The 20,486-nt window shown below is 45.4% G+C and overlaps 1 protein-coding gene across 1 annotated transcript; it reads right to left on the reverse strand.

Annotated features, from left to right (window-relative positions):
* Nucleotides 1–947: 947 nt before the first annotated feature.
* Nucleotides 948–16,210, reverse strand: LOC144591008 (uncharacterized). The gene is made up of 3 exons (XM_078395356.1): nt 16,102–16,210; nt 12,610–12,736; nt 948–5,118 (listed from the first exon to the last, which is right to left on the reverse strand). The coding sequence occupies exons 2-3, from the start codon at nt 12,695–12,697 to the stop codon at nt 1,319–1,321; spliced, it is 3,888 nt and encodes a 1,295-aa protein (XP_078251482.1). The 5' UTR covers nt 12,698–12,736; nt 16,102–16,210; the 3' UTR covers nt 948–1,318.
* Nucleotides 16,211–20,486: the final 4,276 nt, after the last annotated feature.

The following is a 20,486-nucleotide window of genomic DNA, read 5'->3' on the forward strand; positions in this document are numbered from 1 at the left end:
CTATTTGCATATCTTGGGTATGCAAGCAAAGAATTTCACTGTGACTTGTCCCATGTGACAATAAAGTATTCATTCATAAAAGCTCATTCACAGGGAACCATCTGCAGATCAGGAAGATGCACTGTCAATTCTCAACCATCTGTCTCCCCATTGCTCAATTGTGCATCTTGCTCAATGTGCGAGTGCAGAAATCGGAGCCTCTCTTTTTGGAAGGCAGATGGAACACAGTGTAGCAAACTGTGCAGTCATGCATTTTAAAAGTAGACAAAAAGGCATAGACTTTTTTCTAAATGGGGATTGGATTCAGAAATCGGAGGTGCAAAGGGGCTTAGGAGTGCTGGTGCTGAATTCCCAAAAGGTTAATTTGCAAGTTCAATCGGTAGCGCAATGTTAGCATTTATTTCGAGATGACTAGAATATAAAAACAAGGATGTAATGCTCACGCTTTGAAAGGTGCTGGTCAGATCGCACTTGGCACATTGTGAGAAGTTTTGGGCCCAGGACCGTACAACGTTTCCCCCTCTACCCTCAAGCTCTGTGCCGAACAACAAGCACCAGTCTAAACAAACATTTTCAATCGGTCCCTGCAAACCTGCACTCTGCCTGCTTCAAAGTCTCCACCATCATTCCTGTACCCAAAAAGCCACGGATTACTGGTCTTAATGACTACAGGCCTGTCGCACTGACCTCTGTAATCATGAAGACCTAAGAAAGAGTTGTGTTGGGCCACCTGAAAAATATCATAAACACCCCTGCAGTTTGCTTACCGGTCAAATAGTTCAGTGCCATTGTCCTGAGGCTAGAGGGGTTGAACAGTTTCACTGACACTGTCTGTTACTACTTTACCCCCCACCAGCCCGTGACTCTGACTCTGGCGGTGACCAGGGAGAGACATAGAGCCGGAAGAAAGCTTCCCCTCCTCCGGCACTGGGTGGGAAATGTGCCGTCTGACCTCACAGACAGAGTGGGGGGTTGGGGAAGATGGTTAGGAACTGGTGCTGGGGATAGCCTGTCTCGTGAAGAAATGGGCGCTGTGATTTGGTGAGCTTTCGGCGCGGGGACGTGGAATGGGAAGGGTTGTGGATAGATTCTTCAGGTTCTCCTGAAGTACTGATGTGGTACTTGGATGAGAAGCCACTCCAGGTAGCGCCTGGTAGTGACAAGCCACGGACCAGAGGGGTGGCAGCTAACGGGTGAGTGTGGGGCAGCATTGAGGAAGCAAGGTGTGGTGTGAGAGGCTGTGGGAAGGTGAAGCAGGAGAAGGAGGGGGAATTAGAAGAATGGATTGTTTATGGGCTGAGTGAAACATTTGTACCCTCTATTGGGAACAGTTGGCATGTTTATCTTCTACATTGGGAGTGAACCAATGTATCATTTTAGAAAATATTCCTTCTGGCTTTTTTCCAGCACGTTTCCCACCCATTGGACCTCCCTTCGACTCCCCTGGTAGCAGTTTCTCATTATTTGCTACCTTTTGTATTAACTCTGCCCGTTCCTTTACTTCCATCAGTGTCTGAATTCGCTCCATGAACCCAGGCTTTGCCTCTTCTTTCTCAGACTGAATCATGAGGTCAATGTAAGCTGGGGTGGATAATGGGTTTGGTCTCAGAGCTATTTCTTCAAGACGTCTAATGCTGCCCGATAATTGTTCAATCAGCGCCAGAACTGTGTTCTCAACCTCATCAAACTCCTGCTCAAGTGTTTCCATAATATTCTGCTGTGTCATCTTCGCACCATAGGCCTTCTCGTACTTTTCTTTCAGCTCACTGTATGTCTTCTTCTCCTTTTTCTTAACATAATCAAACTTGTACTTTTGGTTGAAGTGAACACTCCAGATGCACTTTTCCGGGCAGACCGTACAGTTCCCTTCTCGGCCCATTGCAGCACAACCACGTTTACCATCATCGTTAGGAATGCCGCAGGGATAATGGCAGGTAAAGAAACATTTCTGACAGTTGGTTATATAATTACCAGACCCGCTGATATCCTTCTGTACTGGAATTGTAACATCAATCACATATTCAAAATTTTGATTTGCATCCAGCTCGGTCTGGTGTTGGTTCAGAGCTTGTTGCGTTTTCCTTAGTTCTTCCAGTTTGGCGAGACCAAATCGGATCTGCTTCTGCAATCCCACCACTGCAACTTCTAACTGCTTACGTTCCTTCAGAACCTCTCTCGTTAAACTCAAACTTTTGGTTTCCATTGTGTTCAGAGCTGTGAAGAATTTCTTCATACTGTTTGCTCCCATCTTCCAAAACATTGCATCAAAGTTATCATCGTTCTCTCCCCCTACTCCGCTGTCATTGGATCTGCACTCGGTGCCACAGTTTCCAGAGGTTGGACGTTGGGCAAAAATGGCTGAATTGTTAAATTTGAAGTGTACTGGCAGACCCGTTTTGTCTTTGGGACACGGTACCTCAGCTAATTTCAGGGCATCCAGAACGGGGGGAAGCTGTCCGTCTGCGAACGTCACCAGGATCTGAATGTTCTCTGCAATATCTTTGCCAAAAATAGAAAGAATTGAATCAAAGACATATTTCTGTGTGTGAGTCAGGCGAGGCAGGGAGGCTTGAGCAACAAAGCACACGGCGTCGATCTGATCAATACCCTGTGGGGAAGTGAAGTACTCACGGATTTGCTCAGTGATCTGTTGATCCCGGCCGATGCCCATGGTGTCTCCGAATCCTGGTGTGTCAATGATGGTCAGAGAGTAATCGATGTTAAATCCTACCTGATGGTGGAGCTGGTAGGCAGCGATGGAGGATGTCTGACTCTCAGCCTGGGATTTTCCTGTCTCTTCCTGTATTAACTTGTATCTGAAGTTGTCTCCCCATTCCACGCCCAAGATGTAATTAATCATCCCATTGATGAGGGTTGTCTTTCCTGACCCAGTTGCTCCCAGAACCATAATTGTCTTCATTGTGTGTTTTGTGGTGGGATTTCCAAAGGAATATTTCATAAGCTGTTTGAATTTATCAACTACCTTCTTCTGTAATTTGAGCTTGTAAATGGAAGGGTTTCCTTCGGATATTAATTGAGCTTTTCTGTGAAGTTTCAGGGCTATTCTGTTTGGTACATTTTCTTTTTCTATTAGAACCTCCTCACTTGCTGCACTAGATCCTGTTTTTCCGCACTCAGCAGACACTCGGACTCGGTAGACGGTCGTGGGTTTCAGTCCCTCTAAACGATAGTAGCATTGTGTGTCTGTTGTCTTAACTTCCTCCCATGATCCACCTTTCATGTTGAAATTAACTAACGGTTCTTCTCTATATTCAATGCTGTATCGAATTATGTTAACATCAGCTCCAATCTGACTTGGTCTGTCCCAGTGCAGTGTTGGATTGGGTGAACAATCCTGGAAGACCGGATTACCAGGTGGGCTTGCCGGCCGGGTGAAGCTCTTGCAGCTCTCACTAGCCTTGCTGACCCCTACCTTGGTCACTGCTCTGTATCGGATGTGATACTCCTGGTTTGGCTGTAACCCAGGTATTGTGAAGGAGTGGCATTGATCAGGTGTGTCCAGAATTGTCCATTCCTCCTGCTGCCTAACTTGGTATTCTACCTTGTAGCCCACAATCTCACCGGCACCACATCTTGGTGGCTGTAACTGCAGCATCACACTGTCATGAGTTGTTCCACTAACCGTCGGTATCTCTGGCTGTGACGGGGGTTCAAAGCACTGGTTCTCCAGAAACTCTCCCTCGTACAGGTAAATGGACGCTCCCACTTTGCTGTCATTCTGCACAGAACTAACAATGAATTTTACTTTCTCATCTGCTCTATTGGCTGTGGCAAAATCCAGGAACGATCGGAATTGCTCCTTCATTTTCTGGGAGACAGACCGTGAATTAAACCAGTGCTCGCTGTGTCCTTTTGCACAGGCTCCGTCAGCAGGATTGGGTACCTGCATGTTCTGAGCTGTGAGAGATTGGAGGTGGTTGTTTGCCTCTGACAGGTAGAAGTCCTCCCGATGTAATGTTGTAAATGTGAAGCAGACAACATAATCTGTTGCTAGATCCATCAACTTGTCATCCAACTCGCCCATTGATTTCACAATTGGTACATCTTTAAATCCGCTGAGGTAACGTCTCACTACCTTCATCTCTCGTTCCTTGTCATCCAGCCACGTGGTCAGTGCCTGGTGTTTGAATGGTGACTGTTCCCTGTTCTTCAGTATATTCACCAGTAATCCTTCCTCCTCCCCGCCGCCCCGAATGGATGGCAGAACCCTCGCCAAATTCCCTTGGAAAACTAGTGTGTACTCCAGACACATTTCTCGAAAGTGCAGTATCCTATTCCCGATCTCAGGAAACTGATCGGCGACACTTTCTTTCATCAGGTCTTTGCTCCTCATCACGGCCTCACTGAGCTGTTCCAGGACACTCTGACAGTGATTGACCAGTCCCACGCTGATCCCCCTCACCAGCTGGGCAGCTTTTGAGTCGAGTTTATTGAGAGGATAGAGCCAGACTGTGATGGGCACTGAATGCGCTCCACCTGGGCCGAGGAGGGTTGGGAGGGTTGCGTAGATATTGATGGCATCTTTGAAGGTGGTGGGGTTGTTCTTCAGTGAGAAATCCCCATAAAAGGTGCAGCTAAATTTCTCAGAATGAGACTTTTGTTCTTCTGTAATTTCTAGGGAGATCTCGCCCTGAATCGCAATCTTAGGGAGATGTTTAACCATTGCCTCCATGTTACCCTGAATATCCTGTGTGTTCTCTGCTGATGAAGCCATTTGGTCAAACACAAAGAAGGCCTGGGCCCCATAGAGCACTGCTGTAATGACATGGGTTGCTGAGCCCTCATCAAACACACTCGGGTAGGTAATATTCTGTCTCCCTAAGTGATTCATCGTCAGTTGCTCAAACCTGGTTGATGTTTTGTACTGAAGGGTAACTCGTGCTTGTTGCTTAGATTCCTTTGTGTCACTGAGATATTTTGCCGACCCTTTCACCTCCACTAACCCACCCAGAAGACTCGCCTTCAGTGACCCTGACACATTGAGGGCAGCGGCTTTCTTCTCCATGGAGTCTGATGCAATGATGTGAAACTCGGTGCTGGGCTTATCATGACCATCAAGGTTGCTCTGCAGTGTCTGTAAGTCCCACAAGGTGACACCTATAGAATAAAACAGCGATCAAAACTGTAAAATTGAATCAACCAGTAGAAATTAATCAAAGAAAACAATGTTTATTCAGTAGATTCATTCTCTGTATTTTGTGGTTAGAAACAGAAACATAGAAAATAGGTGCAGGAGGAGGGCATTCATTGTGATCATGGCTGATCATTCACAATCAGTGCCCAACTTCTCCCCATATCCATTGATTTCACTAGCCCCTAAAGCTCTATCTAACTCTCTCTTAAATTCATCCAGTGATTTGGCCTCCACTGCCCTCTGTGGCAGAGAATTCCGCAAATTCACAAATGTCTGGGTGAAAAAGTTCCTTCTCACCTCAGTTTTAAATGGCCTCCCCTTTATTCTAAGACTATGGCCCCTGGTTCTGGACTCCCCCAATATTGGGAACATTTTTCCTGCATCTAGCTTGTCCAGTCCTTTTATAATTTTATATGTCTCTATAAGATCCCCTCTCATCGTTATAAACTCCAGTGAATACAAGCCTAGTCTTTTCAATCTTTCCTCATATGACAGTCCCGCCAACCCAGGGATCAATCTCGTGAACCTACGCTGCACTGCCTCAATAACAAGGATGTCCTACCTCAAATTAGGAGACCAAAACTGTACACAATACTCCAGATGGGTCTTACCAGGACCCTATACAACTGCAGAAGAACCTCTTTACTCCTATACTGAAATCCTCTTGTTATGAAGGCCAACATGCCATTAGCTTTCTTCACTGCCTGCTGTACCTGCACGCCAACATTCAGTGACTGGTGTACAAGGATACCCAGGTCTCGCTGCACTTCCCACTGACCTAACCTGACTCCATTGAGATAATAATGAGCCTCCTTGTTTTTGCTGCCAAAGTGGATAACCTCACATTTATCTACATTACACTGCATCTGCCATGCATCTGCCCACTCACTCAACCTGTCCAGGTCACTCTGCTACCTCCTAACATCCTCTTCGAAGTTCACACTGCCACCCAGCTTTGTGTCATCTGCAAACTTGCTGGTGTTACTTCTAATTCCTTCATCCAAATCATTAATATATATGGTAAATAGTTGCGGCCCCAACACCGAGCCTTGCGGCACTCCACTCGCCACTGCTTGCCATTCTGAAAAGGACCTGTTTACTCCTACTCTTTGCTTCCTGTCTGCCAACCAATTCTCTGTCCATGTCAACACTCTACCCCCAATACCATTTGTTCTAATTTTGCTCACCATTCTCCCATGTGGGACCTTATCAAAGGCTTTCTGAAAGTCTAGATACATGACATCCACTGGCTCCCCTTCATCCATTTTACAACATATCCTCAAAAAATTCCAGAAGATTAGTCAAGCATAATTTCCCTTTCATAAATCCATGCTGACTTGGACTTATCCTTTTACTGCTATCCAAATGCACCATTATTACCTCTTTAATAATTCACTGCAGCATCTTAACCACCTCCGATGTCAGGCTAACAGGTCTGTAATTCCCCGTTTTCTCTCTCTCACTCCTTTCCTGAAAAGTGGGATAACATTAGCTATCCTCCAATCCACAGGAACTGATCCTGAATCTATTGAACATTGGAAAATGATCACCAATGCGTCCACTATTTCTCGAGCCACCTCCCTGAGTACCCTGGGATGCAGACCATCAGGTCCTGGGGATTTTAGCAACCTTCAGTCCCATCAGTCCACCCAATACTATTTCTCGCCTAATGCAAATTTCTTTCAGTTCCTCTACCCCCTAGATCCTCTGTCCTCTAGTACATCCCACATACATTCTTTGTCCCAACCCTATCAGATGCACAGAATCTCTTGCCTGGAGTGGGGGAATCAAGAACAGGACCATAGGTTCAAGGTGAGGGGGAAAAGATTTCATAGGAAACTAAGGGGTAACTTTTTCACACAAAGAGTGGTGGGTATATGGAACAAGCAGCCAGAGGGGGTAGACGAGGCTGGGGCTACCCCAACATTTAAGAAACAGTTAGACAGGTACACGGATAGAACAAGTTTGAAGGGATATGGACCAAACGCAGGCAAGTGGGACTAGTGTAGCTGGGTCATATAACATATAACAACTACAGCATGGAAACAGGCCTGTCCGGCCCTACCAGTCCACGCCGACCATTCTCCCTGACCTAGTCTCATCTACCTGCACTCAGACCATAACCCTCCAATCCCCTCCTATCCATATACCTATCCAATTTACTCTTAAATAATAAAATCGAGCCAGCCTCCACCACTTCCACCGGAAGCCCATTCCATACAGCCACAACCCTCTGAGTAAAGAAGTTCCCCCTCATGTTACCCCTAAACCTTTGTCCCTCAATTCTGAAGCTATGTCCCCTTGTTGGAATCTTCCCCACTCTCAAAGGGAAAAGCCTACCCACGTCAACTCTGTCCGTTCCTCTCAAAATTTTAAAAACCTCTATCAAGTCCCCCCTCAACCTTCTACGCTCCAAAGAATAAAGACCCAACCTGTTCAACCTCTCTCTGTAGCCTAAGTGCTGAAACCCAGGCAACATTCTAGTAAATCTCCTCTGTACCCTCTCCATTTTGTCGACATCCTTCCTATAATTTGGCGACCAGAACTGCACACCATACTCCAGATTCGGCCTCACCAATGCCCTGTACAATTTCAACATTACATCCCAACTTCTATACTCGATGCTCTGATTTATAAAGGCAAGCATACCAAACGCCTTCTTCACCACCCTATCCACATGAGATTCCACCTTCAGGGAACAATGCACAGTTATTCCCAGATCCCTCTGTTCCACTGCATTCCTCAATTCCCTACCATTTACCCTGTACATCCTATTTTGATTTGTCCTACCAAAATGCAGCACCTCACACTTATCAGCATTAAACTCCATCTGCCATCTTTCAGCCCACCCTTCCAAAAGGCCCAAGTCTCTCTGTAGACTTTGAAAATCTACCTCACTATCAACTACTCCACCTATCTTAGTATCATCTGCATATTTACTAATCCAATTTGCCACACCATCATCCAGATCATTAATGTAAATGACAAACAACAGTGGACCCAACACAGATCCTTGGGGTACTCCACTAGACACTGGCCTCCAACCTGACATACAATTGTCAACCGTTACCCTCTGGTATCTCCCATTCAGCCATTGTTGAATCCATCTTGCAACCTCACTATTAATACCCAACGATTTAACCTTCTTAATCAACCTTCCATGTGGAACCTTGTCAAATGCCTTACTGAAGTCCATATAGACAACATCCACAGCCTTGCCCTTATCAATTTCCCTGGTAACCTCTTCAAAAAATTCAAGAAGATTAGTCAAACATGACCTTCCAGGCACAAATCCATGTTGACTATTTCTAATCAGGCCTTGATTATCCAAATAATTATATATATTGTCCCTAAGTATCTTTTCCATTAATTTTCCCACCACAGACGTCAAACTAATAGGTCTATAATTGCTAGGTTTACTTTTAGAACCTTTTTTAAACAAAGGCACAACATGCGCAATGCGCCAATCTTCCGGCACCATCCCTGTTTCCAATGACGTTTGAAATATTTCCGTCATAGCCCCTGCTATTTCTGCACTAACTTCCCTCAATGTCCTAGGGAATATCCTATCAGGACCTGGAGACTTATCCACTTTTATATTCTTCAAAAGTGTCCATACCTCCTCTTCTTTAATCCTCCTAATTTCCATCACTACTCTACTTGTTTCGCTTACCTCACATAATTCAATATCCTTCTCCTCTGTAAATACCGAAGAAAAGAAATTGTTTAATATCTCCCCCATTTCTTCCGGCTCAGCACATAGCTGTCCACTCTGACTCTCTAATGGACCAATTTTATCCCTCACTATCCTTTTGCTATTGACATATCTGTAGAACCCCTTGGGGTTTACTTTTACATTACTTGCCAAAGCAGCCTCATATCTTTTTTTCGCTTTTCTAATTTCCTTTTTAAGATTCCTTTTACATTCTTTATATTCCTCAAGAACCTCATTTACTCCCTGCCACTTATATTTATTGTATATCTCCCTCTTTTTCCGAACCAAGTGTCCAATTTCCCTGGAAAACCACGGCTCTTTCAAATTATTATTCTTTCCTTTCCACCGAACAGGGACATAAAGACTCTGTACTCTCAAAATTTCACCTTTAAATATCCTCCATTTCTCTATTATATCCTTTTCATAAAACAACAATTTCCATTTCACTCCTTTTAAATCCTTTCTCATCTCCTCAAAATTAGCCTTTCTCCAATCCAAAATCTCAACCCTTGGTCCAGATTTGACCTTCTCCATAATGATATTGAAACTAATGGCATTATGATCACTAGACCCAAAGTGCTCCTCAACACATACCTCCGTCACCTGACCCAACTCATTTCCTAACAGGAGGTCCAACACTGCCCCTTCTCTGGTAGGCACCTCTACGTATTGCTGCAAAAAACTATCCTGCACACATTTTACAAACTCCAAACCATCCAGCCCTTTAACAGAATGTGATTCCCAGTCTATATACGGAAAATTGAAATCACCCACAATCACCACTCTGTGCTTACTACTAATATCTGCTATCTCCTTACATATTTGCTCTTCCAATTCTCGTTCCCTATTTGGCGGTCTATAATACACCCCTATAAGTGTTGCTAAACCTTTCTCATTTCTGAGTTCCACCCAAACAGCCTCCTTAATCGAGCCTTCTAGTCTGTCCTGCCAAGCACTGCTGTGATATCCTCCCTGACAAGCAATGCAACACCCCCACCTCTTGCCCCTCCGATTCTATCACATCTGAAACAATGAAATCCTGGAATATTTAATTGCCAATCGCAACCCTCCTGCAACCATGTTTCACTGATCGCCACAACATCATACTTCCAGATGTCAATCCAGGCTCTAAGCTCATCCACCTTTCTTACAATGCGCCTAGCATTAAAATATACACATTTAAGGGACCCATCATTTCTTATTCTCAGTTTATTTCTTTTCCCTTCTTTCTCTCCTACATATTGGGTCTGAGTGTTTCCCTTTTCTGCCTCCTGCCTCACACACTGCCTATTAGCTATCTGTGTTTGAGTCCCTCCCCCCAACCGTACTAGTTTAAAGTCTCCGCAGTTATTTTAGCAAATCTCCCCGCCAGGATATTGGTTCCCCTCGGGTTCAGATGCAACCCATCCTTTTTGTACAGGTCATACTTCCCCCAGAAGAGGTCCCAATGATCCAGAAACTTGAAACCCTGCTCCCTGCACCAGTTCCTCAGCCACGTATTTATCCTCCACCTCACTCCATTCCTATTCTCACTATCGCGTGGCACAGGCAGTAAGCCTGAGATTATTTTGTTGGCCGGTGTGGGCAAGTTGGCACGAAGAGCCTGTTTCCACATTATGACTATGACTATATCAGAGATATTCTCTTTGTCATTTCAATCCCTCTCAAACCTTTAGATTAGTTTAGAGATACAACGCAGAAACAGCGAGTCTGCATCGACCAGCGATCCCCGCATATTAACACGACCAAACTGCACACACCCGGTACAATATTCACATTACACCAAGCCAATTATCCTACAAACCTCTACGTCTTTGGAGTGCAAAAGGAAACTGAAGATCTCGGAGAAACCCCACGCAGGTCACGGGAGAACGTACATACCCCGTACAGACAGCACCCGTAGACAGGATGGAACCCGGGTCGCTGGTGCTGTAAGGCAGTAGCTCTATGGCTATGTCACCATGCCATGTCTTTTCTGCATCTAGATTGTTTTCGCCCTGTCGCAGATCTGATGAGTAATCTCTGACCTGAAACATTAACGGCTTCTCTCTTGTAGATGCTGGCAGGTATGCGGAGGATGGCACCTTACCTGTGACCACACATTATACCATCTCCTCTCACTTTGCTCTCCCAATCACTTTTTCAAGTTTGTCCCCCCACGACATTTTGGACACTCCAGAGGGAAAACCTCCCTCACTATCTAAGCTGGTCTAACATTTTGTGTCCAATGTTCTATTCTCAGTAATCTGACTGCTGAAATCCAATGTACCAACAGATTCTTTGCCCCCCTATCTATATGTAATGCTTTTCCATTCCTATCATATTCTTTCTAATATCCAACCTCCATTACGCCTTAATAACTGGGGTACTTTTGAATTGCTGTCCTTACCTTTACCTGCCATGGGAACACTTTGGCCCTGATTGACTCCCACTAACCAGATGTGGAATAACTTGCAAGTAGGTGATCCCAGTGTACTTTTTACCAGATGCTGTCTAATAATCATAGAGCAAAATTGTCCCTATTGACCAACATGCCCTATCTAAGCTAGCCCATTTTCTCATAACCTTGTGAAGGAAAGAACTGCAGATGCTGGTTTAAATCGAAGATAAACAGAAAATGCTGGAGTAACTCAGCGGGACAGGCAGCATCTCTGGAGAGAAGGAATGGCTTCTCTCTAGAGATGCTGCCTGTCCCGCTGAGTAACTCCAGCATTTTGTGTCTATCTTCCTCAAAACCTTTCCTATCCATGGACTTATCCAAGTGTGTTTAAAATGTTGTAAGAGTACCTGCCTCAACTACCTCCTCTGGCAGCACATTCCATATACCCATCACCCTCCGAGTGTAAACATTGTCCCATAGCTTCGAATTAAATCGGGCTCCTCTCACCTTAAACCAAAGTCCTGTTGTTCTTGATTTCCCTACCCTGGGGAAATGTCTCTGTGCGTCCAGTTTATCTATTCCCCTGATGATTTTAAACACATCTGTATGACCACCCTTCTGTGTCCTGCGCTCCAAGGAATAAAGTCCTAGCCTGTCCAATAGCCAAAGCCTTCAGGTTCTAGCAACATCTCGTAAATCTCTGCTTCTTTCCAGCTCAATGGCATGCTTCCTCGAACAGAGTGACCAGTTCTCCTTCAGAGTACTCCAAATGTGGCCTCATGAATGTTTTGTACAATTGCAACATAACAGCCAATATTCTATGTGTCTGAAGGAACTGCGGATGCTGGTTTAAACAGAAGATAGACACAAACAAAGTTGTGAGTAACTCAGCGGGTCAGACAGCATCTCCGGAGAAAATGAGCACCTACTCCTTTTCTCTATAGATGTTGGCTGACCTGCTGAATTACTCTAACATTTTGTGTCCAATGTTCTATTTTCAGTAACCTGACTGGTGAAATCCAATGTACCAACAGCATCCTTTGCCCCCTTATCTATGTGTAATGCTACTTTCAAGGAAATATGTACCTGTACTGCTGGATCCATTTGCTCTACCATGTTCCTCATGGCGCTACTTTTCGCTCTGAGGTCCAGTCCTAGTTTGACTTCCCAAAATGCCACATCTGCCAATGATATCGTTAATCAGCCTTACCAGGGTTCAGCAACTTAATTTGCAAACCATCCTTATCCCATCGGGAAACTGCACTGAAACTCAGAGTCAAAGTCACCATGGTAAGATTGGCAACCTGAACGTATGACACCGCATTGACCATACTGATTTGTGTGATGACATTCCAGTACCTGGGATCAGAGTGTCTGATCGGCAGTCGTACAGCATTCCCAATTGGAAAGGACGGCCCAGAGTGGCCAGTTGCAAGATCTCGCTCATTGTTGAACTGGGAGCGGACACTCAGGAAACACCAGTGACCTGAAACAGAAAGCGGAATAAAATATAACAAGCTGAGTTCCAGATATATATTAGATTAGTTATTTATATGGCTTACTTAGACGTGGCCAAGTACCAAGAGGGGGAAGGTGTCGGAAGGAACTGCAGATGCTAGTTAAAACTGAAGATAGACAAAAAATGCTGGAGTAACAGCTGAACAAACAGCATCTCTGGATAGAAGGAGTGGGTGATATTTTGCATCCCCATTGCTTCTATCCAGAGATGCTGCCTGTCCAGCAGTTACTCCAGTATTTTGTGTCTACCAAGAGGGGGAAATTTGACGTAGTAAATTATGCAAATTACAAAGAAGATGAGTTGTTTGCAATATTTTTGACCTAAGGTCTTACACGATGGAGAGGCCAACATACGAATTGAATTGAATTGAAACATTTATTGTCATTCAAAATAAATTTGAATGAAATGTCGCTGACGTACAGTCATGACAGTAAAGAGCACAAAGCACACAATTACATAAGTTTAACGTAAACAACCATCACAGTGACTCCTCCAGGCACCTCCTCACTGTGATGGAAGGCAAAAAAAGTCTTATCTCCTCCTGCATTGAAGGATCCTCAGAGAATGTGCATTTCACTGCACATCATGTATGTGTATGTGACAAATAAACTTGACTTGACTTGACTTGACATTCTGAATTTCCTCAGCTGTCTGAGGTGGTAAAGGCGCTGCCTTGCCTTACCCACCATTGCGGCAATGTGTGTTGTCCATGTCAGATCCTCTTTGATGTGGACTCCCAGGTATTTCAAGCTGCTCACCCTCTCCACAGTAGACCCATTTATTTCCAGTGGCGTGTACGTCCTTGGATGTTAAGCCCTTCTAAAGTCCACAATCAGCTCCTTAGTTTTTTTGACATTCAAGAGGAGGCTGTTGTCCTGACACCAGAGTGCCAGATCAGCCATCTCCTCCCAGTAGGCCTTCTCATCGTTGTTGGAGATCCGGCCCACCACCACAGTGTCATCAGCAAACTTGATGATTGAGTTGGAGCTGAACCTGGCCACACAGTCATATGTGTACAGGGAGTACAGTAGGGAGCTAAGGACGCAGCCCTGGGGGGATCCTGTGTTCAGGGTGGGGGGGGCTAGATGTGTGTTCCCCCATCCTGACCATTTGGGGCCTGGCGGTGAGAAAGACCAGGACCCAGGCACACAGAGGAGTGTTAAGCCCCAGTTCCAGCAGCTTCTCAGCAAGTCTGGTGGGGACTATAGTATTGAAGGCTGAACTAAAGTCAATGAACAGCATCCTCACATAGCCCGCCTTCTGGCTGTCTAGATGAGAGAGAGCGGTGTGCAGAACCTGGGAGACCGCATCATCCGTGGATCTGTTCGGACGGTATGCGAACTGCAGTGGTTCCATGTTGCGAGGAAGGAGGGCACAGATGTGGTTCTTGATTATACTCTCGAAGCATTTCATGACAACCAAGGTGAGGACCACTGGTTGGTAGTCATTCAGACAAGCTGGAGAGGTATTCTTTGTCACCGGTACAATAATGGATCTTTTGAAGCATGCAGGGACCACGGACTTGGCCAAGGAGAGGTTAAATATTGTGGTGAGCACTGGAGCATGCTGAGTATCACAAGACTTCAGTACTCGCCCAGCTATACCATCTGGGCCTCCAGCTTTCCTCGTGTTCACATGCTTCAGAGCCCTCCTCACGTCGTGCTCAGACACCGAGAATGCGTGCACATCCCCGGCGGTGGATCCCTCTCCAGCCTCGCTAGCCAGCGCCCTGTTGGTGTTGCTTTTAGACGGCGAGCTAGGGGTGATGTTGGCAATCTCAAACGTGCGTAAAAAGAGTTCAGGTCATCAGCTAAGGAGGTGCCGGACACTTTAATGTTTTACCACTTTATGGACTATAGATTGGACTATAGATTGGAACAATTGGGGAATTATTTTAAACGTTGCTTTTGGGAACAAGAATATATTCCCGACGGTGTTAAAGATATTGCTCAAGAGTTATGGATTACTGCCTTTGCACTTTCAGCTCTTTTGGGTAAGCTGGCTTTGATGTACTGACAGTGTTTGTGGGACTCCCAAATTTGAATACACTCTTGCATTTGTACATTGATTACCGAAGAAGTAGGGGTTTGCAATTGAACCAAAATAGTTTGGAGGTACATGCAGGAGTTAGTACGATACGATAGAGCTTTATTTATCCCAAGAGGGAAATTGATCTACCAAGAGTCATAAAACACAAAATACATGAAACATGAAATTGAACTGACGAGTGGAAAAGATTGGGGATGTGCAAAGATTTGAGGGGGGAGGGGGAGAGGGAGGGGGGGGGGAGGAGAGTCAGGAGAACTCAACCCAATTAGTTTGGTTTGCAGATACAGCGCAGAAACAGACCTTTCGGCTCACTGAGCCCGCACCGACCAGTGATCTCCGCATATTAACACTATCCAACAAACACTCGGGACAATTTACATTGAAACAAACCCAATTAACCGACAAACCTCTACGTCTTTAGAATATGAGCGGAAGCCGAAGATTTCAGAGAAAACCAACGTGGTCACGGGAGAACGTACCAACTCCGTGCTGACAGTTCCCCAAGTCGGGATCAAACCCGGGTTTCTGGCGCTGAAAGCTCTGTAAAGCAACAACTCTACCACTGTACTGCCCCGACGTGATGATATTACGGTTGTAAATGGTCATAGGTTAGTGGTAACCCCGAATGAAGAAAAAGTCATCTTTGTTTTCCTTTATCGTCACTTTCAGGCGACGCTTAACCTTAAAGGGTTGGCCATTCAGAATAGTGCTCTGCACTTGCAAAGGAATTAATGCAGTTTCGTTAAGGGAGCAGTTATTGGAGAAGGGATTAACAAGACTAGTAGAGATAAAGGGAACAGGATATGCAGCAGGGCAATCCACAGTTAATGTGATATTTGTTGCAGGGAAGAGTGAACAATTAGAACAGCTGAAAGAGAAGATAGAAAAGGTCACAGAGAATCACATCAAAGATATTTGAAGATACCGAGACATAGAAACATAGCAAATAGGTGCAGGAGTAGCAAAACATGGAAAATAGGTGCCGTCCGTCTACCCTGACCTAGTGTGAAGAATGGTCTCGACCCTAAACCTCACCCATTCCTCCTCTCCAGAGATGCTGCTTGTCCCCGAGTTACGCCAGCATTTTGTGTCTATCTCCGACTATACTTTACACTGAATTGTGACCAGAAACAAAAATGCTGGGGTTACTCCAGGCCGCATCTCTGGAGGGCAATGGACAGTGCCTCCTTCCGTATGAGATCCTCCACCATTTTATTTTTGCTCAATGTTCCCGCGTGCTTAGTTTCTTGTGTTTCCCTGGGACATTAATCTGTTTCACTCACCGGTCGAGAAAATGTCCAGTAGCAACAGATACCACACGTATTCGAACCTGGGTCTCTGGCGCTGTGAGGCGGCAGCTCTACCGCCCTAAGATGTGGTGACTTGTTCAAGCCGACCGTGGGTTCTTTTCTTGAGACTGTGATGGATTCCAAGAACCACTTTCAGTTTCAGTGTAATTTCCTGGAAACACTGAGCAATCGCAAAAATAACAATCAAGGCGGTGCACGTGATATGCAGCAAGAGGCGAGGCTATCAGATCTCCCTGCAAACTCGGGCATTCCAGAGAAAACTATTCAAGTCTGTCCAACCTCTCCCAATGGCGAATATCCCCTAATCCAGTGTGAGAGACAGGATGATTAAACCACCAGGGACAGGACGATTAAACCGTCAGGGACAGGATGATCAAACTACCACCACGCTCGTTAAGGCACTGATAACGTGGTACAGGGACAGAGATAAGCTACACAAACAGCCGTAAATTTAAGAAAGTGTCTAAGCGGCAGGAAATGGTTAAAATGAGTCATGTGGATAACTACTGCGCTTGCTCAATGAGGTAAATGAATATTGCATATACGCCCCTGATCGGGAAACTGCTAATTACCATGCACATGCGATGTATGATCTGGGAGGTACCCGAGGCGGTACAGAAGATTGTGCACCTCAGCGCTCTGATTGGAAGGAGCCCGAAGGGGAGGGGGATTCAACAAAGGGGAGGGAGATTCAACGAAGTTGTATTGTATAAAGAGAAGGCACTGTCTTTGTCTCGGTGTGTCTCGGTTTGGAGAGGCACCCGGCTCTGCAGCCTCGTGAATAAACTTGTCTTGTTTCCACGACTTTGTCTCTGGCATCGTGATTGTGAGCACCGAGTTGCATCTCACAAGCTTCGGAGCTCGTCCGGGATCGCCACTTCAGCCGCTTGGCGGAGGCACGGAAGGAAGGGAAGGTGCACCCTGCTGATTTCAGCAGTCTCTGATCTCCTTGCTTGCCATCAGCAGTTTGAGCGAGTGATATCCGGACAAGAGACTCGTGGAAACAAGAGGGAATCCGGAGTAAGGAAGGGATCAATCGAGCAATTTCTGTGCACAGGACCCGGGTAAGAAAAGTGACTATTAAGTATTACTCGGGCGATTGGATTCTGTCGGACGGGAGAGGTCGGACAGGGAGGATGGGTAATTATTGTGTTATGGATAATGACCCAGGAGATAAACAATGTGCCAAGGAAAAGGGACCAAGGGAAGAGGGTCCTCACATTCCACCCGATAGTCCGTTGGGGCGAATGTTGCAACTCTGGGGAGAAGGTGGCACTGGGGGTAAAAATAAGGAGACTATGATTAAGTTCTGTTATTTTGATTGGCCAAAGGAACTAATTAAAGGGAGTTCAGTCTGGTGGCCACGACTGGGCTCCGATGAGGATTGAGTACGGCAGGCATTAAATGTGTTTGTTAATTCAAAAGCTTCCCCTAATCTGGAGGAAAGTTGTTATGCTTGTAAGGGGAAAGCGAAGAATAAATCCTGAAAGAATCGCAGGAATCACAGGCTTGCCGATGCCTCGGAATAAATATTAAAGGAATATAGTTGAACTATAGAAGATAGAAATAGCGTAATAGGTAGCACAGTGACTATAAAGACGGAACGGAGTGAGAACAAGGACTGCATTTAAACTGACTGACCAAGTGCACTAACATAAGATGAATACAATGAATAAAATAACTGCAATTGAACTACTAAGTAGGAAGTTCCCCGTATCCAAAGAGGATATTAAAAAAAACACTCTGAGAAGGTATGTAGGTTAATTGGCTGGGTAAATGTAAAAATTGTCCCTAGTGGGTGTAGGATAGTGTTAATGTACGGGGATCGCTGGGCGGCACGGACTTGGTGGGCCGAAAAGGCCTGTTTCCGGCTGTATATATATGATATGATATGATAAATGGGAAAAAAGGACGAAAAGATTGGTTACGAAATGGCCCACGGAATGATATAAATTTTGATATATTTATATTTTGATATAAATATGTGTGATGAAATGGGAGTGTTAATTAAGAACTATAAGCCTAAGGATAAATCAGAAACCCGAGTAACGAAAAAGGAAAAGAACTAGACGTACTTAAATTGTTTAGAATAGAAGGAGAAAGGCTGAGGAAAGCATACCAGGAAAAGAATACCACCCCAAACAAGGGTGAAAAACCCCCAAAACAGCATGAAAGTCAGGAGCTTCAGGAGAAAAAATCAACTCTGTACCCCAGCCTAAGGGACCCTGGGTATCCCCCTCCCTATTCCGGCCAGGACGGAACAAAGCAGTGCCCGTTGGTGAAAGGGAATAGTGGAGATAGAGGGAGAAGTCACAACTTGGAACGATGAGCAAGACATAAAGGGATATAGACAGAGAAGGGGGCAGCGAGAAAAGGAAAGGATGAAGCAAGAAGCACGGGAACTGGAAGCAGACATCAAAAGGCTGCAGGACCTCAGGGACAGAAAGATTTATGGGACCCGCCAGGCAGCAAATGAGGAGTATGAGGGAGGCAGCAACACAGAAACACAGGCGAGTAATCAGCAGGCATCAGAGAGAGGGCAAAACTGTGAGAATGAAGCAGAATTAGAAAGTGATGGGGAAAGAACAAGGGAGTGTAGAAAGGAAATAGAGGCATCCTTAAAGCGCTTAGAGATTACAAAAGGAAAACAGAAAATTTCTGGGGCGAATTGGGTACTGTAGACTCTGGATCGATGACTACGCCAGACAAGTCCGGTTCTTGTATAACAAGCTAGGAGATGAGAAAGATAAAGTGGAATGGGACCCGAAAGAACAACAGGATTTCCACCAGCTAAAGAATAGCTTGATAACCGCTCCTGTCTTAGCCCTGCCGTCAATAGGCCAGCCCTACCATCTGTTTGTAAATGTGGAAAATGGGATAGCCCTCGGGGTATTGACTCAGAGGAGGGGGGGAAACCGGCAGCCCGTGGCATTTCTATCAAAAATATTGGACCCAGTGTCACGAGGATGGCCTGTCTGTATACAGGCAGTGGCAGCCACAGCGGTCCTAGTAGAGGAGAGCAGGAAATTGACCTTCGGGGAGGTTTTGGTGGTCTCCACCCCACATACGGTGAGAACTATATTGGCACAGAAGTCTCATAGGTGGTTGACAGACTCGAGGATATTAAAATATGAAGCTATCCTGATGGAAAAGGACGATTTGACCATGATTACGGACAAAAACTTAAACCCATCTCAGTTTCTGTACCCGCCCGAAGAAAGAGAAAAAGAGACAGGGAAGCCAAAACATGATTGTAGCGAAATAATAGAATTACAGACCAAGAGTAGGGAAGACCTGGAGGAACAGCCTCTGGCCGAGGGAGGTCGATGGTTCATAGATGGGTCATCTCGGTGCATAGATGGGAAAAGACACAGTGGATACGCCATAATTGACGGAAATACGTTAAGTGATATAGAGGCTGGGCGATTACCTGGGAGCTGGTCAGCCCAGTCTTGTGAGCTCCATGCCCTGATGCGGGCATTGGAGTTACTTGAAGGCCAAGAAGGCACCATATATACTGATTCGAAATATGCCTTTGGGGTGGTGCATACCTTTGGAAAGATTTGGAAGGAAAGGGGAATGATAACAGCGAGAGGAAAGGAGTTAGCACATGAACAGTTGATTGAAAAAACCTTGGAATCATTAGCAAAGCCAGAGCAAATAGCAGTAGTACATGTGGCGGGACATCAGAAGGGAAATTCTCCAGAGGCCCGGGGAAACAGAGCCGCGGACGAAATGGCAAAACGGGTGGCTCTACAGGTGACAGTAAAGATGATGTCTCTGATACCTCTCAGGGAGGGGATAGAGAAGATACCCGTGTTTTCCGAATTCGAGATAGATAGGATGAATGAGTTGGGAGCGAGAATAGCAAAAGATGGACGGTGGTGGACGCCGGATGGGAAGCAACTGCTAAATAAGGAGGTTATCAGAGAATTATTGGGAAGATTACATTCCCAGTCACACTGGGGGGCTCAGGCATTATGTGATACTCTTTTACGTACGTATGCTTGTAGGGGGATATATACTCTGGCTAAACAAGCAGTCTCAAGCTGTGTAATCTGTCAGAAGATAAATAAGAAAGTGATGAGGGCAACGCCGGGAGGAGGTCAGTAGTTAGCCATCAGACCATTCCAGAGAGTACAGGTAGATTTTACTGAACTCCCTAGGGTGCAGAAATGGAAATACCTCCTAGTGGTGGTGGATCACTTTACCCGTTGGGTGGAAGCATTTCCCACAGTAAATGCCACTTCTCAGGTGGTAGCCAAAATTCTATTGGAACAAATAATCCCGCGGTATGGAATCATCGAATCTCTCGATTCAGATCGAGGAACCCATTTCGCATCAAAGGCCCATTCGCT

Source organism: Rhinoraja longicauda, unplaced genomic scaffold (genome assembly GCF_053455715.1).
Source record: "Rhinoraja longicauda isolate Sanriku21f unplaced genomic scaffold, sRhiLon1.1 Scf000469, whole genome shotgun sequence".
NCBI classification, from domain to species: Eukaryota; Metazoa; Chordata; class Chondrichthyes; order Rajiformes; family Arhynchobatidae; genus Rhinoraja; species Rhinoraja longicauda.

Bases quoted from the DNA above. Each gene is read 5' to 3' on its own strand.
- LOC144591008 (XM_078395356.1), bottom strand. From the start codon at position 12,697: ATGAGCGAGATCTTGCAACTGGCCACTCTGGGCCGTCCTTTCCAATTG. The intron at 5,119-12,609 runs GTACTGGAATGT...TTTATTCTATAG, and splicing joins ATCAGACACTCTGATCCCAG to GTGTCACCTTGTGGGACTTA.